General features: G+C 37.8%; 1 protein-coding gene across 1 annotated transcript in view; it reads left to right on the plus strand.

Annotated features, from left to right (window-relative positions):
- Window positions 1-927: 927 nt before the first annotated feature.
- Window positions 928-26,925, plus strand: part of SACS (sacsin molecular chaperone) — a 45,618-nt gene continuing 19,620 nt past the window's right edge. Inside the window, exons 1-8 of the mRNA XM_087814367.1 lie at window positions 928-957; window positions 1,084-1,234; window positions 6,724-6,811; window positions 8,271-8,356; window positions 11,512-11,623; window positions 17,263-17,409; window positions 19,684-21,169; window positions 21,976-22,067. Coding sequence (XP_087670493.1) covers window positions 947-957; window positions 1,084-1,234; window positions 6,724-6,811; window positions 8,271-8,356; window positions 11,512-11,623; window positions 17,263-17,409; window positions 19,684-21,169; window positions 21,976-22,067 — 2,173 coding nt within the window. The 5' untranslated portion in view covers window positions 928-946. The remainder of the gene's footprint in view (window positions 958-1,083; window positions 1,235-6,723; window positions 6,812-8,270; window positions 8,357-11,511; window positions 11,624-17,262; window positions 17,410-19,683; window positions 21,170-21,975; window positions 22,068-26,925) is intronic.

Here is a 26,925-nt window from a genome sequence, read left to right on the forward strand (position 1 = left end):
AGGAAAGGACATTCTGTGAAGCTTCATCAAACCACATACACTTCCAAATTACAAGGCAACATTAGTTACTCTGGGACGATCCCATAAACTCTAAGGCTCAGGTTTCTGATTTCAAAGAGCTTGCTGGTGTGATGGAAAAATTTAGGGTAATCACAGTATAAGATATTACTAAAATAAATTACATGTATATTTTCACATGTCATAGATGATATGTTTATGTATATTCTCATCAGTTACTTTCCTACTGACACTCCTTCCAGCAAACTGAACATTGATCCTACTTTTCTGCCTTAAAAAGTAACAGGAAATAAAACCATAGAAGACATTTGCCTTCAGCAATCATCACGCTACCCTCCTGTACCTAAGAGGGCCCCATAAATCTTAGAGATGCTTCCAGAGATTAAAAGTCATCAGAGTTGAAGGAGGTGTAGGGACTAGTTCTGCGTTTCATATAACTGTTGAACTCCATCAGGGAAGACACTCATCTTCTATAAACGCAGTTCCGCAAGTAAGGCTAAGTGAAGCTGTCGAGGCGCCGGGCTGCTGCAGAAGGGGGCGGGGCGGGGCGGGGCGGGGCCGGCCCGCAGGATTTCCAACCAGTGGTGCGGGGCGGGGCGCAGCCCGGCGCGTGGGGCGGAGGCTCGGCTAACGGTCCCCGCAGGCTGGCGCGCGCCCGCGGGCGGTGCCTCCGAGGCCCGGGCTGGCCGGGCGCGCGCCGCCGCGGCCTCCTGCGCCCCTCCCGCCGCGCGCAGGCTTCCGCTCGCGCTTCCACCCCGACTCCGCCGGCTGCCCCGCGGCTGCGGCTGAGCGCGGCCGGGCTGGCGCCCGCCTGCGCGATGAGGATCCAGCCGCGCCCGCCCGCGCAGGGCCTCTCGGCGCCGCTGGGCCGTCCGTGACCAGGCTCCCGCGCTGGGGCGGACGCGGGCCTGCGGCGAGGACGCGGACGATGGGGGACAGGTAACCCCGCCCGGGCGGGCCTGGGCCGCGAGGGTCCCCGCGACCGAACGCCCGGGAGGTAGGGCGCGCGCTGGGCGGGCGCGGGCACCCACGTGGCCCCCACTGAAGTCTCTGCCATTCGCACAGGTGGCTGCGGGTGACCGTGCTCCCCGGCTGCGTGGGCTGCAGGACCGTGGCGGCTCTGGAGTCCTGGACGGTGCGCGAGGTGAAGGAATGCATCTTGGCGGAGACGGGCTTCCCGGTGTCGGAGCAGCGGCTGTGGCTGGGCGACCGCGAGGTACGGCCCCCGCCCCGCCCGGCCCTCGGGGGAGGGTGGCCGCGGCGTGCTGAGGTTGTAGCCATCAATTTGCTAGTCAGGACGCTCGCTGATAGTGAAACTGAATGGGTTTATCCTTGTGTCATGGAAGACAGATGCTCATTAAATGGTCACCCTGGAAATAATGCTTTGTAAATAACGTGAGCAAAATGACACGGATGTGTTCCTCTCATTGTAATTTTTATTGATTTACCATTTCAACAGTGCAGGCCCCTTACCCCATTTTGTCTGAATCTGCACTTCCTGAAACTAAGGCACTTTTGTGATGTGCATTATAGCCAGAGATTTTTGCTTATTTCCATGTTTAGAGACATCATCATCGAAGTGACTTAATCATTACTCATTTTTCTAACTATTATACATTTAACATTGATAAATATCTTAACTTTTTTAAGTCTTAGAAGTTTTCCCCCAGTTTTGAATCAGAAATTTTGGCTGAAAGGACCTTCAGACATACTTTAATGTAGAAGCTATTAGTTTGAGGAGTACATTTATATTAAAATTTTTAAGGTGTAAATGAATGACTTAGCAGATCAAAACTTTGGAAAATAGAGTATTTCATATTGTCATACGTATCTTTTAAGATTGGTGAAACTACTTAAGGGAGGAGTACATGGAGACATATTGCTGAAAATTAACTTATTCATTTATCCTAATAAATATCTTTACTTTTTCTATGATAAAAAATCATTTCCAGGATTTAAAGGAGACAACAAAGAGTTGAATAGATACACAGGGAATACTTGAGCCATACAGAATGACATTTTTAGTATTAGATTTCCTTACTATCTGGTACAGTATTGTGAAGTACTTGGTACCTGTGACTTAAATCTTGACCTTCTGTGTACCTGGGTCCACTCTCTGGTCCCTTGCCCACTTAGACCCAGATTTCCTGTTAATCTGTTCTATGTTCCTCCATGGATCAGTCCTCTTTACCAGTTCCCCAAGGTGTTAGGTGGCATGCAGACAGTGACGTGAGGACTTTGGACAGAATTGATGAGCAAAGCTCACCATTCTTATCTCTTTTTCTGCACCTACTCCTATCTTTTAACTGTCCCGTGTATACTCTCCTGGTTCTATACCCACTCCTTTGGTTACTCCTCTGGTTCTGCTTTGTCCACTTGTCCCCTAGATATGATTATACCCAAAGGCTCAGTTGTGACTGATTCTTGCCATTAGAAATGTATTTGAGGTGTCTGCAAAGTGTCGGTATAGGATGGTAATGTGCCAGTGGTGTGTAGAGGTTTCAGATGGAGTGGGTGGTCAGTGGAGGGGGCCTAGTTAGGAAAGTTACGCTAATGAAGTAGTGAGGTTCTAGACTATGATTGTACAGGTAACACTGAAAGGAAAGGATGTACGGGAGACTTTGAAAAATACAAAATTATGGCATTTTGGTACCAAATGGGACAACATGTAGAATAAGGCAGAAGGCTTTAGAAGCCTTGGATGTTCAGAAGCCTTGAGTGAGATCAGGAAAATAATGGTTCAGTTAGCAGAGATAAACAAGTACAGAGGGGATCTAATTTTGGAGGAAAGGTGGTAACCAGTTTGCTTTTGTATATGATTCAGCTGACGGCAGGACACAAAAGAAACATCTAGGCAAATGCACAAAGAGGTAGTTGACCTAGATGGATTCTACTTCCAGTACTGCCAGTGGGTAACAGAAGCCAAATTAATTACCATGTTAGAATCTGTTTTCCTCTTTCTAATGGGAATGGGATAAACTAATTTTAACCAATAAGGTCTCTGCTATGTAAAAGTCTAGACTAGAGAGTGATATTCAACAGGCACATGTGGGTCTGAAGCTCAAGGATAGATGTCAGGGCTGGAGATATAATTTTGGGAAGTAACTTTTTCAGCACATTTTTCCTTCTATACTTTGTAAATGCATTGGGAATATTATTTACATTTATTGAGCAACTAACTGTGTTCCACACACTGTTCTAGGTATTTTGTTTATATATCATCTTATTTACTACTGAAAACAACCTCATGAGTTAGTTACTACTACTCCATTTTGCAGATTTGTAAAGCCAAAATTCAGAGAGAAGTGTCAAATCAGAATTGGAACTCAGATCTTTCTGATTCCAAAGTCTATGGACTTTTTTACTATTCCACATCACAGAGAATCTGTCAAGGTGTCAATAAATAAAAAAGTTAAATGTAAAGTTCTTTAAAACAGAGAAGAGCTTAAACCATTAAAAATGAACTTGAAAGTCAAGGATGGCACTCCCCCATAAAACAAGCAGAGGGCACAATTCTTTCCTGACTCAGAGGAGACAGGCTTGTGATTTGTACTGAAGCGGTGAACTTAGTTATGCTAACATGTGCCATTAAAGGTCACCTTTATGTAAGCACATCTTTCACAGAAGTGGTTTTATTTTCCTATTTAATGCTGCTTATAACCTTTTAGATTTGAATTATTGGCAAAAATTCTAAGTATTTTAGGGTAGTCCAGAAAAAAAAACTGTTGACAACTTGTCAGTCACTGGTTTTGGTTAGTATTGGACATAGCAGTAGGTACTTAGTCCTCTGTCTCTCTGGATCACCTACCATCCTCTTTCTACTTGTTTCTTTTTTGCTTTTCCTGGCCTATAAGTGGCATTTGTAAGTTCTTTACCTCCTGTCCCATGAAGAGACTGAAGCTATTCATTATAGCAATGCATTTTTCTGATCCGTGCCAAATGTGTTTGAGCCTCAGGCCAGGTTTGAAGTATTACTTCACTTTCTTGTCTTAATTGATCAAAAATGCCCTCCCTGTCCACTCTTGAATCTTGAAAACCTTTTTATGTTCTCAACAACTGAACAAAGGACGAAGTGTTAGGAGGTCCAGATTGCAATTAATATTGATTGTATTGTTTTCATAATAATTTGAAGTTATTATTTGACAGTAAATGAAAATGAACATCTCTGAGGTTTTTTAAGGGAGCTGAAGCTGGCATGGACAGAAATCCAGATGTTCAAATCATTTTTTAATCACTCTGTTTTAAAAACAAAATATAAAGACTGAAATGGACAACTTTTAAGGTTTCATCACCTCTGGAGGTAAATAGGACCAATGTTACTTTTTGCTTGGTTGGAGTGATTTAAGGTCCAGGAAAGAATGAGGCCCAAGCAAAATCCCCAAATTTTGACATGCTCAGGAGGAGAAAGCAGACCGAACTGCTGAGATTATCTGTGCTTCTTGCTTTCTCTTTGGGAGAATCACTTCCCTGTAAATAGATCACTGATAACAATCTGCCAAAAGCATTCATTGTCAGACTTACATAGCCAGTTGCATCTGTTTTTACTAATGTCTTCTTCTACTATGTCTTCTTCCTTTTCAAGTCTTCTTTAAGACCTAGAAACTTCTTCGTGCATTATAGTTTTTCTTCTTTTCTCCCTTTCTGCCTTTCTTCCTTTAAATGTACCTTGGCTATACTGAATTGGTCTAGTAATCCTTGGCTTTTACATGGCTCCCTTTTAGTAGGTATTTAACTTACAATAGAATGAATAACCATAATGACATCATCCAACTGGAGAATTAGAGCACTATTGATAATTTATATTTACCTCTGTGCTTCTCTTCCCCAGCCTTTATTCCTGTGTCTCGTTTCTTACCCCTTTGTGTTTATTATTCTTTTACCTTTTTTGTAGTTGTAATAGTTTTATCATGTGTGTATGTGTGTGTATATATATATATATGCATACTTATGTTTGTGTATATGTGTGTATGTATGTGTCCGTGTGTGTGTATAGCCTAAATATATAACCTAGATAACATATTATTTATTTTTAGTTATTTATTAACTTTATAAGAAGTGTATTATTCATTATGTAGTAACCTGGAATTAGCTTTGTACACTCAATATTATGTTACGAATACTCACCCAAATTTATGTGCAGTTTCCTTAATTCAGTTCTTATTGTTGTGTCATATTCCATTGTATCTATATGTCATAGGATTTGGGTTGTTTCTAAATTTTTGTTGTTAAAACAGTACTGCTATGTTTATTCTTATCCATATTTCCTGTGCAAGGAGTTTTTACAGGCTTGCTTTAAGATTCAGTGAGAATATGTATAGAAAGTGCTTCATAAACTGGGAATTGTAACATATTCAGATATGTATATTAGAAATGGAGACTAAAATGAAGATGATGTACAGAAAGTAAGGAGACTGGATGGGATTGTTATAAAAATCCAAGAGATGTGGAGAGTCTGAACAATTGGAAGTAGAGAACAAGTGAGCTATGAGAAAAGCTGGGGAGGGACATGCTGGGACCCAGAGAGTAATTAATTTGACGTGGGGTTTGGAGAGAGGGAGGACTTTTTCCCCAGCTTTCCAGTTAAAGTGACGAGATAGAAGGTGCTACTAATAATTGAGATACAGAGTAAAAGATGAGTGATAAGTGATGGAAGGAAAGCTAGTGATGTCATCTTTTGATAGGTTAAGCTCTAGGAATCCTGGAAGATATCAGTGTGAAATGAGTAGTAGACAATTGGAAATACTGAATTTTTGACATCATAAACGATGTCCTTCACACCCTGTCAAAGAAACAAGGTATGAAGGTGGTTTTTCAGGCAAGCTTTTCAGTAATGTTTTACAGACTGCTGATCTGTAAGGAGTCACTCCATAGCAACACTTAAGAGGACAAGGTTGATGTGGTTTTGGATTATTTACCTTATTTTCAAAAAAAGGCACTCTATTACACTGCTCCTGTGGCTCATGATTACATATATTGTACCCTGCCCTTAGAGAAACGGAACAAACACCAAAAGGAAAATGAATATCAAGGAGTTTTTCAGGAAAGCCAATTTCAGGGAAGTTGTAGACTAAAGCAGCCTCAGAAGTTGGAGTCCTTATTTGCTCCTTCCTTTTACATCACATCTTTATTGTAGCAACACCTATAGCAGTGTTTTCCAAACTATTTCTAGGAACACTATCCTATAAGGTGCTCTTGAAAATAAATGGAAAAAAAAAAAAATCACTGCTAAATTTGTGAAATACTGCTTAGCATAATCCTTTCTAAGAAAGTTACAGTACACATTAATATGTTAAATGCCCTAAACTCCAACTTATTCCAATTAATTTAAAACTTTTTTTTTTTTTTTTTTGGTCTTCTATGTTTACATCTCATAGAGCAATACACTTTGGAAATGCTGATCAAAAGAATGACTTTATGTTGATGATCCTAATTCATCATAAAAAATTTAAATTATTTTAAAGCAGAAATGTGTGTATCTTTATATATTTGAAATTATTTAAGGAAAAATATTTAAAATTTTTAAACCAAATTTTGACTAAAATTTCTATCCTTTGAAACATTCACTTTTCCAGAGCAACTTAAGTCTAGATAAGGACAGTTAACAAGCATTATATCTTAAGTGAAAAAAATTTATGGTAAAGTTTTGAATTTACAATATCAGGAACTATATTGCTTTTCATACATTTTATTTATTTATTTTTTCAGATACCTGACTGCATCAAGATTGGAGATCTGTCTTCCAAAAATTGTCATCTTTTTGTAAACCTTCAATCAAAAGGCTTAAAAGGGGGAGGTATAACATTGACTTTACCAGGAGATTATGCCATTTTTAGTTGAATAAAGATTATGTTTTAAAAGTGAAATGAAAGTATATAACATTGGGATGTGATGAGGGGATATCAGGGCCAGAGGAAAGCACACGCAGATGGAGCTTGTGAGTTATGAAAGTGTGTGGGATATAATAGTCTGTGGAGCAGCTGAGGTTTGGTCTTGGTGCATAGTTGTGCAAAAATGATGCAAATAAATTTATAGTGATGATTTTGTTTCTTAAGCACAGATTTCTTTTTTTTATGTATATACAGATTTTTTTTGTTCTGTGCATCTGAGAAATTACTTTCCTTCTTTCCAATCTCCCTATACTTTCCTGTCACCTATCTGAAGGTAACCTGATCAGTCAGTTTTAAGAATCTCTAGTTTGGAAGGGCTTAACTGGTATTTGACTGGACAGCCATCGAGACAGTGATTGTGCTGAATTTCAGAACAATCAGAATATCTGTGGAGTTTGAGAATATGAAAACACCTTGTTGACTGGTCACGAGTATACACGTGTTTCCGTGTCCGAATGTAGCTGACTGGTCACGAGATAACTTGTGTCTGCCCTTACATTAATTTAAGTAATTTTAAACACCTTGCTGACCAAAGTAGCTGGCCACACAGGTGAGTTCTGGCTCGAAATGTCTGGTCAGCAAGAGCATCATGATCGGCATTATTATCTCTGGCTTATAATTTTTTGCAGCAAAGAACCATTTATTTATTTCAGATCTGGAAAATATCAACCCCTCCCCCCCTTGCTCTTCATTTTTGGTTTAATAATCTTTTGTGACATTTAGTATATTTTTGATGAACATATTTTTAAAACTAAATTTGTAGCTAATGAAAAATCTTGAGATTTGATAAATTGAATCTGCTTTACTTTTTAAAAAAAATCCTCACCCAAAGATATGTTTTCATTGATTTTTTTAGGGGGTGGGGAGAGAGAGGGAGAGAGAGAGAGAAAGGGAAAGGGATTTGGGGAGGGAGAAGGAAGGAAGGAAGGAAGGGAGGGAGGGAGGGAGGGAGGGAAGGAGGAAGGAAGGAAGGAAGGAAGGAAGGAAGGAAGGAAGGAAGGAAGGAAGGAAGGAAGGAAGGAAGGAAGGAAGGGAAAGAAAGAGAGAGAGAGAGAGAGAGAGAGAGAAAGAGAGAGAGAGAGAGAGGAGGAAAGGGAGGAAGGGGAGGAAGGGGAAGAAGGAACATTGATCAGTTGGCAACCAGAAATCCAACCCCGCAACCTTTTGGTGTACTTGATGATATTCCAAGCAACTGAACCACACCGGCCAGGGCAGAATCTGCTTTACTTTCTACTGAATTTGTTTAGTAGATAGAGTTTCATACCCGAGAGCTGCAGTAAAACATGAAGTTGTAACTTGTAGAATTTTACTATGTCTTGGAACCAAATAACACATTGGTAATAGGCCATGGGGTCTTTATTTTAGGTCGATTTGGTCAAACAACTCCACCACTTGTTGATTTTCTCAAGGACATTTTAAGAAGATATCCAGAAGGAGGGCAGATTCTTAAGGTAGGGCATGTGTTGTGTGCATGTATAAATTTACTTTGATAAAAATGAGATGGAGTAAAATTACTTAGAAGTCTTGTTGTTTACATTTTTTAGAATTTTGTCTAGATTTGAATGGCTATGTCTATTACCCTTCACACCTGTAGTGCATTCAAAAACAAAGGAACCCACTAAGCTGCTGTAATCATGCAGTTTTGCTCTAGGAACACTTTTTTGTAGCTGTATAATTCTATAATGAAATTTTATGAATTGCATGTAAAACATTGTGCAATGGCATTACAAATCTACCCTCTGACCAACCACGTTCAGGGGCCATGGACCTGCGCTCATTTGACCCCTGGATTTAGAGGTTAGCAGTTGGGGAGGTTTAATAGGATAATTATTTCAGTTATTTAAAGCTATTTATGAGGTATTCTTTTAGTTTGAATACACTCATAAAAAAATTAAGGAACCATAAAAGAAAGCAATTATGGAAGATATTGCAAAGTTTAGATTTTATGTTTAAGCTTAATAAGAAACCTCTTTAGTTGTAAAAGGTCAGTTATTATGCATTTTCCTTTTCATTAATTTATTTAGTGTTTCTTACCAATTTCTTGGTCCTCATTATATTTTCTAGTTCAGATGGCAAAAATTTTTAGAAAATAAGGATTAGATTTATTTAACTTGTCTAAAATAGTCACCCTCAGATAGGTGCTGGATGAGGATTGCTGCATCTTCAGTGATTTTTTTTTTTAACCCTCACCCAAGGGTATTTTTTCCATTGCTTTTCAGAGTGGAAGGGGGAGAGAAAGAGAGAGAAACATTGATGTGAGAGAGAGACATCGATTGGTTGCCTCCCACATTCGCCCCCACCTGGGCTTGTATGGAGTCTGCAACTGAGGTATGGGCCCTTGGCCAAAATCGAACCCAGGACCCTTCATTCCGAGGGCTGACTCTCTAACCATTGAGCCAAACCAGATAGGGTACATCTTCAGTGATTTTAATAATAATAATGTGTCCTTTCAGAATAGGCATCAATGATTCACAGTTAATTTGCAAACCATTTTTATATTGACATTAGGAAAGTGAAGATGGGAAGAATATGCTTATTGAGTTGTAATGGGGGTAGAGAGGCAAATAGAATAAATTTAAAATTGAAGGTTTAATTAGTGGTAACAGGAGTAGAGTATTATCAATTCAAAAGTGAGTGATAGATCCTATCAGGAAACAAAACCGTGGTTTAGAGCTCTTTAGACATTCTTATAGTTAACAAGCAGCTGATATTTAGTCCTTCCTCTTTGCTTACGGTAGATATTTATATGCAAACCAGCTGAATATAATCTTTGTTCCTTGGATGTTTTAGTAGAATTTGACCATTTTAGATTTAATAGGAATCTTAGGAATGGCTTAGATTTATACCTTTCGTGATGTTTGCTGAAAGGTCATATTTTAATGACTCGCCCAAGATCATATGCAAATTGGCACATTTATTGCCTCTTTTTCTCAGAATCTCTTTGAAAGCTATCCCCTGAGAAAAAGCATCCCATCCTATTTTTTGTTCAACTTGAAACTGATAGCTGGAGCCTGGGACTTGGGACTTTATCTCCAGTTTTCTTCATTTCTGCTCCCTAAAATACATGTAAATCAAAAACAGATACCCAAATGAAACCAAGACCCAACCTCTAAAGTGCTCTTATTTTGTAAGTTAACATTGTATTTTGCTCCCTTTTTATTTTTATTTCTATCTTTTATATCATAATATCTTAATGTAAATGAGATTACTAATTTTTAGGGATTCTGTTAGACTAAATAGGGTAGGAACTAGGTCTAAAAATTCTATGAGAAATAGGCAGTTGTGTAAACAGGAGGAATTTGTAGTCTATGAGGTAGATAAGGGCATGTTTGGGGTTGAACAGCAGTTGGGTAAGACTTCCCAACCTTTTGGTGTGTACCCAGTGAACTAAACCCCTTACCTGATCTCAGAACTAGCTCTTTAGATCTGTGCTAGTCCCTTACTCAGTCTTAGACTTATCTCATCTCGTGAGCACTGTCACCGTTTTGCACTGATAAAGGCTTTGCTGTTGGCATTGCTCCCTTCAGTTCCTACCCATTCCTAATCCTCCACTCCACCCCAGGTTTAGTGATACCAAGGTGCTAGAAAAGTTAAAATATAGTTCTCCCCAAAGTTAGAGGTTTATGAATGTAAAAATACAAGGTGAATTACTGTATTTCTAAAGCCCTACCCATTTGAAATGTAACCACCTGATTTGGTTTGGCCTAAATCACAGCTCATCCAGGCAATTGTTATGTGTTGACTTTTCCATGCTTTAGACAAGGTCCAGAATAAACTAAAGATAATATCTCTGGAGTTCGTTCCAAGTTCTGATGATTATGGGGTTGACTCTAGGAGTTGGACTCTTATTTTAGAGTTTGGAGCTCCCAACATGATTTTGGTAGGTGTGCCAAAGTGATTGGGGTTGTTGAGACTGGGGATTTTTTTGAGTCTATTGATGGGTGTAAATCTTGTAGTTTGTCCTTTCCTTTCTACATTACAGAGCTTTGACTGTCCATTCACCCATCTACTCACTTATCCACCAAATGTTATTACTACCTTTTTAATGAAATAAGTCAGTGTTGACCTTCAAAAAACTTTCATCTTAGCACAGGAGAAAGACATGTTTTACCTCAAGTTCTCAAGAAGGCAGCATATTATACATATAGACTAATTTTTTTTCTAAGAGAAAGGTAAGTTTGGTAAGCAAATGATAAATAAAGGTCTTTGGTAACTGCTTGAGAATGGGTACTTGTCCCAAATGACAGAACAGTCTGTGCAGCTTTGGAACTGGAGTAATTTCTTTTGTATGAGGGCTTTGATATGTTGTAAATAAGAAGCAGAGTTGTAAATAGTCTCAGGATTTGTACTGCAGGCTAAGAGGCACCAATACAATACATTGTAGGTATGTGTAATTGAAGAAGGACTCATGGTCTTTTCAACCATACTCAAATGTATGTAACAATTACTTTCAGTAGCACCCTCACTAGATCTTAAAGATGATGTAAATAGTGGGGGGGTTTTACTTAAATGTAATTACTTTTTAAATATTATTATAGGTAAATATAAAGATGGGCAGTAGATTACCATATTATGAAATGCTGTTTTTGGTATATATCTTGATTAGGAATTAATTCAGAATGCAGAAGATGCTGGCGCCACAGAAGTTAAATTTTTGTATGATGAAACTCAATATGGAACAGAGACTCTTTGGTCAAAAGATATGGCGCAATATCAGGGTAAGAATCAATATTTAGGAATAAGTTTTATATACTAACAGGTGATTTTTAGTGATTTACAATACTATGTTTAATGAATAGTCTACCACTTATACTTCACTTCTTGGCGTATTTCATTCCACTTCAGATGTTTTTCTCTGCTTTTGGTGGACAGGTATCTGCTAGTTGGTATTTTTAGAGAACAAAGAAAAAAAATCCTTAACTAAAAGTAACAAGCAGTATAAATACAGTTGACCCTTAAACAATACAGGTTTAAACTGGGCAGGTCCACTTATATGCAGATTCTTTTTAATAAATACACAGTTGGCCTCCTGTATCCCTAGGTTTCACATCCTCAGGTTCAAGCAATTGCGGATTGAAATACTTTTTGATCCACAGGTGAGAATCTGTGAATGCAGAGGACCTACTGTGTGCATTACTCTATGCCTTTTCATGTAAGGGACTTGAACATCTTCAGATTTTGGTATCCATGGGGAGGCTTGGAACCAGTCCTCTGTGGATACTGAGGGACCATTAAAGTTTTGGGGGAGTCAAAAGTAATACACAGATTTTCAACTGGGGACATTGGTGCCCCTAATCTCCACCTTGTTCAAGGTTCAAGTGTACATAAGCCTCTTGTTCTGTTTAGTCACTTGTGAGTATTTTATATTAGTAGCAAGACAGAAGGGTACCTTTTCCATATATATAACACTTCTCTGCACTTGGAAAGAAGAGACTTTTGCTTTTAGGATACCCTTGAAATGTTTTGAAGTGGGTTGGGAAGAAATTTTGAAGGAGAGAAGAGAATAAAGAAAACAAAAGACAATAAGAGAACCATAACCAATAGGTTCCTGATACCTCAGTTACATTCTTTGAAGTGTTGTTTTAAAAAGAATGTTCATGACTTTCAGTGGCGCTTTGAACTCAATAGGGTGATTGTGAATGACTCTATATTATATAGAAAGTTATTGAGAAAAGAGAAGATCAATTCAGACTTTCCTGGACATATTTTTAAAAAGATGTAAGTCATATATCTTTTAAAAAGATGTTTTATGATTCAGGAGGATAATCAACATTATTGTTAAATATTTAAACATTAAATATGTAGCATTTCTTGTGCTAACATATTTATTCTTAGCTTAAATTTGTGATATCAAAGTTGCACTTTTTATTTTATAAAGAGTTGTGGTGAGACATAATACATCAGAGGGTTTTCATTCTATTTCTAACTCCTGCCACCTTTGTGATCTTGGGCATGTCATCTCACCTCCATTGGTCATGAGAGGATAGAGACAGTAAGGTTTTCTGGTTCTAAGATTCTATGATTTAATGTAACCATTGTTAAAAAATACCAAGTATGGCTATGAGGGACATACACTTAATCAGGGTTGAGGATCCTTTTTCTGCCAAGGGACATTTGGATATTTAGAACATCATTTGCAGGCCATAAAAATTATCAACTTAAAAATTAGCTATGAAGAAAGCTCCTAGATTTATTGAATTTCGAGTCCCTCTTGTGGTTGCCTTGACAGAACCAGACCAAATGATTTTGAGGGCCATAAATGGCCTGCAGACTGTATGTTCCCCTCCCCTGGAAGTCTTAAATCCTGATCCTACACAGGGCTACCATGTATATCTCCATGGAACACCAGCAGGTAGAGTGGAGCTCTGATCCTCATGTTTACTCAGTGTGATTAAGCAGATTACTTAACCTCACTTAATTTCAGTCTGCTCACCTATAAGATGGTAATAAGAACAAAATTTACCTCCCAGTTATTTTGAGGAATAAATCATATCATTTATATGATAATGTTTTAGGTCTACTTTCATACTGACAGTATTAATGTGTACTATAGAACCATAATGGGGAGAGTGAAGAAATCCTAGAAGAATTTGCTTCAAAAACTACCTAAATTGTATGATTTTTTGCTTCTAGCCTTGACTTCACTTCATTTAAAAAAGATGTGAAACAAGGTTATTTAACTGAGTTTGTGCATAAGTGTACTTGGAGATAGGCTTTTTATTTATTTATTTTAATCCTCACCCTAGGATATCTATATGTTTAGAGAGAGAAAGGGAGAGAGAGAAAGTGAGAAACATTGATGTGTTAACTCCTGTACATGCCCCTACTGGAGATTGATCCCACAGTCTACGTGTGTGCCCTGATCAAGAATTGAACCTGAAACCTTTTAGTGTATGGGACTGCACTCCAAACCAGAGCTAGAGACAGACTTTTTAGTCATACCAGATTAGCCAATTTAAAATAAACTTGGACATATAAAAGTAGGTAGAAATGATCTTTGATATCTTTATTTAACAAATATTTGCTGAGGGCCCTGCATGCTCCTGCATATTTAAGAATGTCGTTCTCTTGTGTACAGGTATATATGTTGTCTTTGATGAGGTCATCTTGGGTTACAGTTTTTTCCCCTTTATTGATACCTAGTTTTGCAAATGAGAACTCTTTAGTCCAACTTGTGTTTGTACCTTTTTATATAATCATGACAAAAACTCAACTTGTCAAATCAGTTGCAGAAAAATAAGAGATCTTACCCAGTTTCACACTTCACTAAGGGTTTCAAGAATGGTTATTTAAGAGACAGACGCAAGTGAAGGCAGCATGGAGACACCTTGGATTCCTAGTACCTCCTTCTAGGTTCTTTCATGCTGTGTTAGGACACACCTTGGCCTAGGTTGAACAGAAGTGACCTCTAAGTGATGCAAGCAGGCCTTCACATACACAACAGAGCTATTTTAGTCATGAAACATGTTCATGTTTTTCTCTGATAATTACATAGCTTGGGATATTTTCTGGAAATTATGCCTCATAAATTTATAAATTCCAGGTTTACTTACAATAAGCAATCTTCTAAAAGCATCCACTAGGTTAGGTTTCTTCTGCTAGTAAATACTGTTGGTGTGTTTGCCTAGAGATCTGACACCAGATTGTTTACAAGGAGATTTTGGCTGGGGTATTCCCATTTAAAAGGAGAAAATAGATTGCAGGCCTGCTGCTAACCCTTTCCTCCTCAGATAATCTTTTGTTTTTTTCCTCAGGGGTTTATTCTTTTTCTTTTATCTCACTTAGAACCAAGAGCACACCCTTTTGATCAGGAAAGATGTGGAGCAATTTAAAATTGATCGCAGGGATAGAGACAGAGATTCAGTGAGACTCAAGTAGATTGGAGCAAAGGCAAAAATATACAACTTCTCTCCTCATTCCAGGAAGAGTAGGATCAGAATTATACCTTGCTTTCAAACCTTAAATAATAACTAGACTATACCTACTAGATGCAGAAACCAGTTAAGAGGGCTGCACATACCTGCCTCTCACCCAGCTCTCTGCTCGCTTAGGTGGGCTTGTGTGTGTGCACTGCCTGGTCATGATTCTGATGAAGCGGTGTGAGAAGAGCTCTGACAGCCAGCGAATAGGAAAGTTCCACTTACAGGCCTTCTTTCTTTCTAGGAGCTGCATTGATATGTAGGATGGGGAACAGTAGTTTTGACACTTCAAAAAACCATGGAGAGTGGGAATGTGAGGAGGAAATTCTTTTTCATAGGAAATACTTTCTCGTTTGAAAAAACAAGCATCTATTATTTTATAATTTAATAAGTGTTTTATAACAGTAGTCAGGCATCAAAGGCTCTGCTGCCAAGTTTTCCAGTTGACAGCGGGAAGGAAGGTGGGTCTTCCTTCAGGCTGGCAGCTGTGCTTCGTTGCTGGATTTCTAATTCCCTTCCGTAGACCGTATAGTTATGCTCTTTTTTCTAGATTCTGGCAAGAGGTCCATTTTCAGTCCTGATGTTCAGCGTTGTGAGTTTTTGTGATTGGTCCTTGTTTCTATGTCTTCTTAGCTATTTTTTTTTTTAATATATCTTTATTGATTTCAGAGAGAGGAAAGGAGAGGGAGAGAGAGAGAGATAGAAACATCAATGATGAGAGAGTCATTGATAGGCTGCAGCCCACAACCCGGGCATGTGCCCTGACCGGGAATCGAACCCTGATCGCCTAGATCCTAGGTCGACACTTAACCGCTGAGCCACGCCCAGCCGGGCTTAGCTATTTTTAATAGATATTTGGAGCAGGAAGAACAGGCACTGCTTGCTAATGCCATTTTTAAACCAGTTGGAGTTAACTGTTTCAAAATAAAATATTTATTTTATCAATATTCCTATAATATTTATTTTGTTAATGATAAAGACTAGCAGTATCCTATACTACTAGTGTTATAATAGTAATAATATCTGACTTTTTAGGTGTCTTCTCTGTGCTGGGAACTGTGCTGAGTCCCTCATCCATATGTCTCATTTGATCCTCAGCACTTTGTGGTTAGATGCTGTTCTCATCCTTATTTTACAGATGAGGAAACTGAGCCTTAATGGCTTTTGTTTTGCTTGAAGTGATACAGTTGGTAACAGAAGAGCTGGACCTGATATCCAGACTTACCTGGCTCCAGAATCCACTTTAACCACCGTGTGCTTTATTTGTCCTTCTCAAAAAAGCTCAGCAGTCTTGGCTATTTCCATATTCCTACTTTGACTATTTTACAAATAGCAGTCATGCCATTTTTGTAAAACAAAGTATGTATGGCCCATATCCCCATATCTATGCTTGAATTTATAGGCACATGAGAAGAGGCTTCTGGGGTGCTGGAATGTTTTTAATTCATTTGGATGGATGTTACAAAGGTTTATTCACTTTGGAAGAATTCATCAAGCTGTACACTTCCAACTTGGTACTTTATTGTATGTGCAGAGTGGGGCAAAAGTAGGTTTATAGTTGTTCACATGGAAAATAATACAGTAATTAATAAATAATAATACAAGAATAAATTCTATTTTGTGTACTCACAACTGTAAGCCTATTTTTCCCACACTATATATGTTATACTTTAGTGATATTGTCAAAGAAAAATGTTCATTATTTTTAAAGTATGATGAGTTACTATAGTTGGACATATTCAAAGAATATTAGAATTCTGAAGATAAATCTCAAAAAGTAGAGTTCCAAAAATACTTTGTACAGAATTATAATTATAACTTTTTAGAGGAACTACTTTAGAGACAGGGTGGTATTTTTCTGACATTCTTACTTAAAATTTGTCACATTAATGATTTTTAAAATTATATAAGTAATGCCTTGTATAGAACCATCCAGAGGCTGCCAAAAACAAACACTTATAAAGAGATTATTAAACTTATTAAAGGATTATTCACCTTTTGAAATAATATATTAACAAGGTTTCTTCAGATAGAAAGTCCCAGTACATTTACAGGTAATCTCATTTGCAAAAAAAATAATAATAATAATATGCTATTGAAAAACAAATTTTATGAAGTGGTACACTATGATTAATTTCTTTGTTTGCCCCATATTTTGGGTGTTTAAGTACCTTGACACCCTAATTTTTCCTTTTTGAATTTTTTGCCAACAGTGTTGTATTCCTTCTGCTGGTAATTTTTACCATTAATTTGTGTGTGTGCGTGTTTTTTTTTTATTGTGAAGATAATTGGAATTATATTGCAGAATTCAATCATTCCATTCTCTTCTTTACATCTTCCCATCAAATAAGCAACTTTACGTGGAGTTAGTTCTTGAAAGAGCTAAATACCTTATTGTACTTCTTTCTGAATGCCTGCATGTGCATTTTAACATCCAGGGTCAGCTCTCTATGTATACAACAATGCAGTTTTCACCCCAGAGGACTGGCACGGTATTCAAGAAATAGCAAGAAGTAGGAAGAAGGACGACCCTTTGAAGGTTGGAAGATTTGGAATTGGGTTCAATTCTGTCTATCACATAACAGGTATAGTATTTGGTTTCAGTCTTGATATTGAAAATTATTTTAGCCTGTAGTTTGTCGTTTATTTGGTTAACTTCAGAAATGATACTGTTTTAAAAGGCATCCTTTTGTCAATGGCAAGAAGTATGTTAATGAAATATCCATGTGTTTTGAGTTTTAAGAAGTTACCATGGTGACTACACCAAAGCTTCATCATATGATGCTAAAAGTTAATGTCATCATGATGCAGTATAATCAGTATAATATATTATTAACTCATTTTATATGGGGTTTGAAATGTAGCTCTTGAAATGCCTACACAAAATTTTACTCTAGAGTCAGGCAAACTGATTCTCACAGATTTTCTTATACATATTTTTAAATAGGTTAAAGAGAAAAATATAATATTCATTGGTATCAAATAAGTGACAGGGTGAAGATCTTTGAGGTGATTCTGGTTTCTCTACATTTTTCTCATAAAAAATTTGCTCTTAAACCTATGAGTATTTTAAAGAATACTTTGAAATCATGTTTTGAACCTGGAAAGACTATGAAGTTTCTGGTTCATAATTACAACAGGAAATACATGAAACTTGGTATAAATATCTCTAAAAAGTATATAGCTATTCTTCCAGAATCAAAGGTCTTAATATTTATTACAGTTTGTGATAAAAAAAAAATTTATGGAATTGGCCCTTGTTATGGTTTAGTTTCAAATTGTTTTTGCATTTTGAACTTGCAGAAGGAGAGATTGAGCTGGCAGAACTATACCTATAGCTAGGGCGATCATAAATTTTATCATCCAAATTGGGATACTTACTCATGAGAGTAAGTATTCTTCTCAACTGGCCTAAATTAGGACTGCTCGGATGAGTGGGACATAGGGTCACCCTCACTATAGCCCAACTTTAGTAAGCCTGTTTTTTGTATTGCATTTACATTCTTGTATAGTATTAAGTCATATTGCTTATATAATAAAATTATATTAATTCATAAATTACAATATTATATAACTATTGCACATGAATGTTAATGTTCATATGTTAAACTATTTGCAGATTACCCCTCAGGTCAGTTTTTAATTATGGAGGCACATATGTGAGTTGCGTAAGCACGGAGACTGTTGTATAGGAATGAATTGCTTAGAGTCCGGCTGACTGCCAGTATCTATCTGCACCTCCCTGTGGATTTGTTCTCTGTTTGAGAATGAGTACATTTATGTGCAGCAGTATTAACTGGAGTGCTATTCTCTAATCTGAGGATTTGCAAAGGTCGTGCATCATGCTGTACAATTGTCAGGAGTCTCCCTGGCATAATTTCAGTAATGGGAGTGTGTACACAGTCTACGGACAAGGATGTCACAGACCACACTTTTGATCGATTTATCAGCTGGGTTGGTGGACGTAACATTCCCGGCTTTAAATACCTGAGAGCTTAGGAGGTGGTGGTTGTGATGACTGAGCCTGCAGTTGATGACCATAAATAGTAAAGGTGGACTTCATTGGAAATGCATCATGTCTGAAGGTTAGGTGCTATAGTCAGCATGTGAGACAAAACATCAAAATTACCCTTGAGAAATCTTTGAAGGCACCATGTTGAAGAATTTCTCATGATACAGCATTTCTGACATGTCTATTTTTTCTGCCAGTGTTAAACTATCACTTCGTCTTTAGGTGAAGCAGTTGGTATCAATTTAGAAGCCATGCTGTACAAAAGAAAAGTGTCTGGCAGCACTACCCTTAAGTTCAGTGTGGTGAGATGCTCCCAGCCTGAGGGACACACCTACTGGTGAGAAGCATAGGGATGCACACCAACTGAGGGAGCTCATTTCACACTCACTCAAGGGCAGATGCTTACTGAGTAACATGGTGGGCAGAATCTCTCCTGTTATTTATCTGCCCCTCTTCCTTCAGAGAATCTGCCATTGAGCATAGGATGCAACTCTGTTCTATTTAATTGGGTTCACATAGCTATGGGCTGAGTGTAAATATCCAATTACTTTTTACATATTTTAATTTTTGATAAGTGTTAGAAGATACATATTAGGTTTTCATAATAATCATGTAAAGTCTTTATGCCTGGTACTTACAGATTCAAAAGAGAAATTATTATTTTTCATGTTCAAAGAATTTTATTTTCTGAGCTAAATTTAGTTGTGTGTTTTTTTAAGATAAATCTGTTTTGTGGCTTATGCTTTTTCATGTGTAATATTTTTATAGTAATTATGCACTCTAAGTGTAATTATAACTGTCCATTGAATTTCAGAGTTGATCATAACTGTTGAATTTATTTTTACAGATGTCCCTTGTATTTTTAGTGGTGACCAGATTGGGATGTTAGATCCTCATCAAACACTTTTTGGTCCACATGAATCAGGTCAATGTTGGAATCTCAAAGATGACCGCAAAGAAATCAATGAACTTTCAGACCAGTTTGCACCATTTATTGGCATTTTTGGAAGCACCAAGGAAACATTTATAAATGGCTACTTTCCAGGAACATTTTTCCGTTTCCCTCTTCGTCTACAACCTTCCCAGCTTAGTAGTAACCTCTACAATAAGCAAAAGATTCTTGAGTTGTTTGAATCTTTTAGGGCAGATGCAGACACAGTGCTGCTCTTTCTGAAAAGTGTGCAGGACGTCTCATTACATGTCCGAGAGGCTGATGGAACAGAGAAACTGGTGTTTAGAGTGACTGCTAGTGAGAATAAGGCCCTGAAACAGGAACGGCCAAATTCTATCAAGATTCTGGGAACTGCTATAAGTAACTATTGTAAAAAGATTCCGAGCAATAGCATAACCTGTGTAACATATTATATAAGTATAGTTTTAGAAGATGAGAGTACAAAGGACGTACAAAAGACATCTTGGCTGGTGTGTAACAGTGTGGGTGGGCGAGGGATTAGTAGTAAACTTGATTCTTTAGCTGATGAATTGAAATTCGTCCCAACCATTGGAATAGCCATGTCTTTATCAAGCAGAGATGACGAAGAAACAGGAGCAACATCTGATTTCTCAGGAAAAGCATTTTGTTTTCTTCCCTTGCCTCCTGGCGAGGAGAGTAAAACAGGCCTCCCTGTTCATATCAGCGGGTTCTTCGGCCTGACTGACAATCGCCGAAGCATAAAATGGAGAGAGTTGGACCAGTGGAGAGATCCGGCTGCCTTATGGAATGAATTTCTGGTCATGAATATTGTTCCTAAAGCCTACGCTACTCTGATCTTAGATTCAATAAAACGCCTGGAGTCAAAAAGGAGCTCCGATTTTCCCTTGTCCGTTGACATCATCTATAAGCTTTGGCCTGATGTGAACAAAGTCAAGGTGCACTGGCAGCCAGTGCTAGAGCCTCTGTTCAGTGAGCTGTTCCAAAATGCAGTGATTTATTCTATTAGCAACCACTGGGTCAAGTTGGAGCAGGCCTTCTTCTCAGAACTTGATGAAAGTTTGGAACACACAAAGACTGTGCTCAACTACCTCCATAGCTCAGGAAAGCAGATTGTCAAGGTACCAGCGAATCTGGCTGCAGCTGTGCAGCTCACTGCCTCCAGTGAGAAACCTGTGCGGAAGGTGACGCCCGCGTGGGTGCGTCAGGTGCTGAGGAAGTCTGCGCACCTGGGTAGCGCTGAAGAAAAGCTTCACCTCTTAGAATTCGTGCTTTCTGACCAAGCCTATAGTGAACTGCTTGGGTTGGAGTTGCTACCTTTACAAAATGGAAATTTTGTTCCCTTCTCCTCATCTGTATCAGATCAAGATGTTATTTATATTACCTCAGAAGACTATCCAAGGTATAGATCAAACTTTTAAAAATATGGGTTTACTCTTAGAGACTCCTCTGCCTCTGATCAAATTTACAGTCCTTTATTATGAAATTCATCAATTATCAATGTAGGTTTTATAATGGAGACTTTTGCAGAAATATAATACCTTTTAAAATACAAATGGATACATTTTTACATCCTAAAGTGAAAAAAATTCACATTTATCAGTTAAAGTTATCTGAGCCCTGGCCAGTTAGCTCAATTGGTTAGAGCATTGTCCCCGTATGCCAGGGTTGTGGCTTTTATCCCCTGTCAGGATACATACAAGAGTCAACTAGTGAATGTATAAGTAAGTGGAACAACAAAATCGATGTCTCGCTCTCTTTCTCTCCCCTTCCTCTCTCTCTAAAATCAATTTTTTTAATAAGTTATCTGAGCAGTTCTTTTTCTTGGAAATTTTAATAAGACACTGAAAACAATGGTTATTAAGTGCAAATAACTAAGATTTGTCAATGAATTATCTTATGAAATTTAAATGAATTAAAGTAGAGTATTAGGTAATTCTTTATAGCTAAGGATGTATATTGACATTTCAGAAAATAAAATTAATTTTATTCTGAGATGTTTAGAGTGTTTCTGGATATGCACGTGATGCATGATGCCCTCATGGTTTAAAGCGAAGGTTCATTAATATTTGATCAAAAACTATTGCAGTGTGATTTGATGTGTGCATTGATTTATATAAAACAGTACATTTAACTGGCTTGAAATTATTTAATTACTTTATTTTAAAATTGTTAGATTATAATTGCTGTGGTCCTTTTACTTTTTAGGTCCCTTTTCCCAGGTCTTGAAGGAAGATTTCTTTTGGATAACTTGAAGCCTCACCTTCTAGCTGCTTTAAAGGAAGCTGCCCAAACCCGAGGTATTATAGGCTTTTTTTTTATAAACCTATTTATAAAATATAAAGAGTTTTACAAATTTTCTATTAAGTTGAACCAATATGAAGTTACCAATAGCATTCTATTTTAGACAACAATTAATTGTTAATTAACAATAGTTAACAATTTCACATGGTTCAACCTAATAGTTATATTTTAAAATGTTTCAATACTGGATTCTGATATCTAAAAAAATCCAAAGTTGTATTTAAGAATCTCTCCTGTCACATTATGGGGGTGTACATTGATGGAAATAACATCTTACGCCTGCACCATGCTTTACTTTCCATGCTTTTTTATTTCTTCCTTCATTTGAGCCCCTCACCTCGTACCTTGTAGCATGTGCAGTAGTGAGGACAGCTGCTCTCTCGGATTGTGCAGATGAGGAGGGAAAAGGTTAAGTTCAGGGTCTTCAGCTCATGGGTGCCTAGAACTCAGATATCCCACCTCTCAGCCTTGTCCTGTTGCCCGCACCACCCTGTCCTCCACAGTTTTGTGCAGTTGTGCTGGGTTGCTGCAGGGAAATGCAGACAGATAAACTCCACAACAGTGCCAGGAAAGGGGACTCCGGGCCCCTACCAAAGGATGGATATACTTTACTCAGAATTCTTTTTTAGGTAAAGACTGAATGGTTTGGGGGCAAAACTACTATGGTTCTACATTTGATATTATCTTGCAACCTTTTTTTTCTTTAATATGTCTTTATTGATTTCAGAGAGGGAGAGGGAGAGAGAGAGACAGAAACATCAATGATGAGGGAGTCATTGATCGGGTACCTCCTGAATGCCCCCGACTGGGAACTGAGCCTGCAACCTGAGCGTGTGCCCCGACTGAGAGTCAAACTGTGACCTCATGGATCCTAGGTTGATGCTCAACGGCTGAGCCACGGCCAGCTGGGCTATTATCTTGCAACTTTTGGGGAAAGCATCCTTTCCCTTTTAAGACTATTGCCCAGACTTTTTCTAAGTTAGATATTGGCCTGAAAATTCCAGATTTATTTCACTGATTAAGGCTGTAAAGCATAGTCTTTGTGATGTGCCTTTTATAGCATATGCTATTTTCTTTTCAAAGGTAATGACAGAAGGAAAAGTTGTAATAATTGTATATCTTAATTTATTTAAATATAAACAAAAGATATTGGAATATGGGAGGCAAATTAAGGATGGAGTCAAAGTGAGACTAAAGGAAAATAAATATGTAAATGCTCTTTACCATAAGGAATCTGTAACTATAAGGTAGTAACTGTGACATTGATGAGAATTGTTATCTTCAAAGTAGCCATTTTGGGAGTTTAAACTTGCATTCCTATAACCCTGCCATTGTTTGTTCCAAAGTTTTAGAAATCCTTATTTTTCAAATATGTTATTATATTCTGGCATAAAAACTTTACATTGAAATATAATATGCATACAGAAAAGTATACATATTATAAATATAAGCTTAACGAAATTTTGGAAACTGAAAACACCTAGATCAAAAAACAGAAGGGTGTGCCAACACCCAGAAACCCCTCTCATGCCTTTTTCAGACCCACTTACTCAGGGGTAACCATGGTCCTGACTTTTAATAGCATTGACTGATTTAGCTAGTTGTTTGTACTATCTATAAAAGGAATCATACAGTATGTACTCTGTGTCTGCTTCTTTTACTTACTCTGATATTTGTGAAATCATCAAGGTTGTTGCATGGAATTGTAGATCTTTTTTTCTCATTGCTGTGGTATTTCATTGTGTGATGTATTACCTTCTTTTGAAGAGAATATTTTTGTTAATGGCCAATAGTTTCTGAGGCGTACATTGATTTAGAAATCCACCAAAAGTTATTCAGAGCCAATCAAGTAGAAAGGGTACAAGGCAAACAAAATAATACTGCTTTTACTCAAAGTTTTTAAATACCCTGTGGCACAGGGCATAGCAACAACTTGCTTTTCTAGCCTTAGGTGGATAGGGTACCTGTTGTTATATGTTTAGACATGAATTAAAATTTATATATTAACTTAAGTAATTTGACATCTTTACAGAGTTGACTCTTCCCACTTTGTATGTCTTCATTTTCTCATGAATTATGGATTCTGATTTGTTATTTTTGGATTATACTGTCCACACTATATTTTGTCTCTGGCTGTTGGTTAATTTTCTTTGGACTATTACACTAAATGGAATGACTTCACTGTTTTTGTTTGTCATCATAATGTGTGGCTTGGTTTTCCCAGGAATTGTCTTCATGCTCACTTTTTTTTTTTACCTTGATTTAAGTGTTAGGTTACCATTCTTATGATTATTTTATAATCCTTTTCAACATTTTTATTTGGCTATATGGGTGATGGGTAACTGTGTCCTGGGCATCATTATTATTTTCGTATCGTTAGTTCAGAAAAAATTAAATTTTGTTCCAGACAAAAATTACTTTATTGCCATGAACAGTTTTAATGTTTTGGGAGCATTATAATGTAGGGGCTGATGGGTACACAAAAAATGACCCTGACTTTCCTTTCCTGAGATCAGAGTCAGTGAAGATACACAGAAAGGAGTCCAGCAGATGGATGCAAAAACCACCCTTCTGTTACTGATAATTCTGGTGTTGGAGATCATGGCTCATGTCAAGCGATGGACTTCTACAGTTCAACTCTATAATTAAACAGATTATTAGTGCAGCTGTCTAGTCTCAGGCAGCACTGGAACACCACAGGCTTCCTTACACAAGGCCTGCCCCTATGCGGCAGAGCACGGAGGAGCTGCCCTCCAGAGACTTCTGAGCAGGCACAGATTCTCTCTGTATACCAGTTAGACATGTCGTGCCACTTGCTGGAGTGTTGTGGAAGGAGGGTATTAGTGAATGTAACATTTGACATTTTTTGATCTAAATAATGATTATGCAGTTTTTTTGTTGACACTAAGCACTGTGGACTTCTATTTACTGATTATCAGTAAAATGGCCAGTTTTGAAAGTACTCCGCATAACATTGAAACCTGTTTTTTCCTCTGCAATGGGTACTTCTCTAATTCTATAGCTCAAACAAAACCTGTCTCAATACTTGATAGGTTTACCTTTTACTTGTATCACATTTAAAATCATAAGCTACGTATTAAGTTAATGCTTGTATTTTCACTCTTTATCTCTACTGCTCCTTTCCCATTAGCAATTAAGCATGTTTCAGTCTTTCATTTTGGGGAAAACAAAACAAACCTTGACTTTGGTTTCCTTTCTTGCATTTTGTCATTGTCCGGCTTCTAGAAGGAGTAGTGTATACTTACGGTCCATGCAGTAGTCTCCATTATTCCCACAGTTTCACTTTCCATGGTTTCAGTTACCCTGTGGTTCAGTAGTCACCCCAGTTATCAGACAGACTGTCCCAGTGCTTGGATTCAGGTAACCCTTATTTTACTTGATAATGGCGCAAAGCACAAGAGTGGTAGTGCTGACAAGGTAGACCTTTAGGTGAAAAGGTATATATGCGTAGGAAAAACATTGTATGTGTCGGGTTTGGTACTATTCACAGTTTCAGGCATCCACTGGGGGTGCTGGAATGTATCCCTACAGATAATGGGGGACTAATGTACTTCTTCATCATACATTATCCCTGTAAACAAACTTTTACTTCTACTATCATTCCAATAAAATTGCCTGTCTGGGGTCACCAATTAATGGTGGTTGTTTTTTATTATTAAATCCAGTTGACTTTTTTTATTCTTTTTACCTGACCTCCCTATACTTCTTTGCCTGCTTTTTAGAATTGTATTATTAATTATGTTCAGTTTACCCCTTAAATAAGGGTTAGTTTAGAAGCTCCTTGCTCTGCTCTTTCATTTTGCTCCTTACTTTCTTTGAGTATTCTCACTGATTCCCAGACATCCTACTATCATGAATGTGTGATCACCTCCATATCTTCTGTTGCCACTCCAATCTACAGCTGAGTAGTGTGTAGTGGTTATAAGCCTGGACTTTGTAGCCACACAAATCTGGGCTTGAACTTGACTCTTCTATTGTGTGACTAAAAAAATTACCCAACCTCTCTGAGCTTGTTTTCTCATCAATAACATGGTAATACAGTAACATCCTTCCCTTAGAGTATATCAGGCCCTCAAGATTCAGTTACATAAAACACAAGATTGCTTTATTACAAGGTTAATTAAATAAGAATAAGGGTTGAGTGGAAGATGGCAGGCAATCAACTTACTAATTGAATTATATCTAATTTTCATTGTCACAGCAGGGCAGGTTATTGCCAAGCTTTATTGTAATATTTTATTCATAGTAGGCATTACGCTGAAGATCAGGTGATATATGCATAACATATATATAGTTTAACATGATACCTGGCACATAATAAATACTGATAAAATGGCAATACTATCATTTTGCACTTGGTGTTCCATAAGTCTCTCAAAATCAGCATTTCCACAGCTTGAGTCTTCATCCTCTCCCCAGAGCTCTTTCTCCATTTGACTGATTTTAATGAGAAAGGTACTCATTATCCATAAAGTTACTCAAGAATGAATCCTCAATTTGTTTTCTTTGTTCTCCACAGTTTCCAGGTTCTGTTGGTTAAATTTCTGTACCCTTTCTCTTCGGGTACTGCCGCCGTTGTAGTGTGGGGCCTGTATTTCTGTGGCGTTATCACGGAGCCCTTCTCCGGATTCCCTCCCCGCAGTGTTCGCTCTCCACCTGCTCATGTCCCTCCCCTTCAGACGGTTTTACAGTGATACTGATTCTTTCAGTATCATGTTAATGTGGATTGTAGGGCCTTTCATAATTGTGAACTTCCCATCTCATTGGCTGAGACATTCAGTGTCCCTCTTCTGTTTTCCCAAGCATTTGTAGATTGATAAACTGTAGTGCTCT

The sequence above is a fragment of the Miniopterus natalensis genome, chromosome 2 (assembly GCF_054644295.1).
Source record: "Miniopterus natalensis isolate mMinNat1 chromosome 2, mMinNat1.hap1, whole genome shotgun sequence".
NCBI lineage: Eukaryota > Metazoa > Chordata > Mammalia > Chiroptera > Miniopteridae > Miniopterus > Miniopterus natalensis.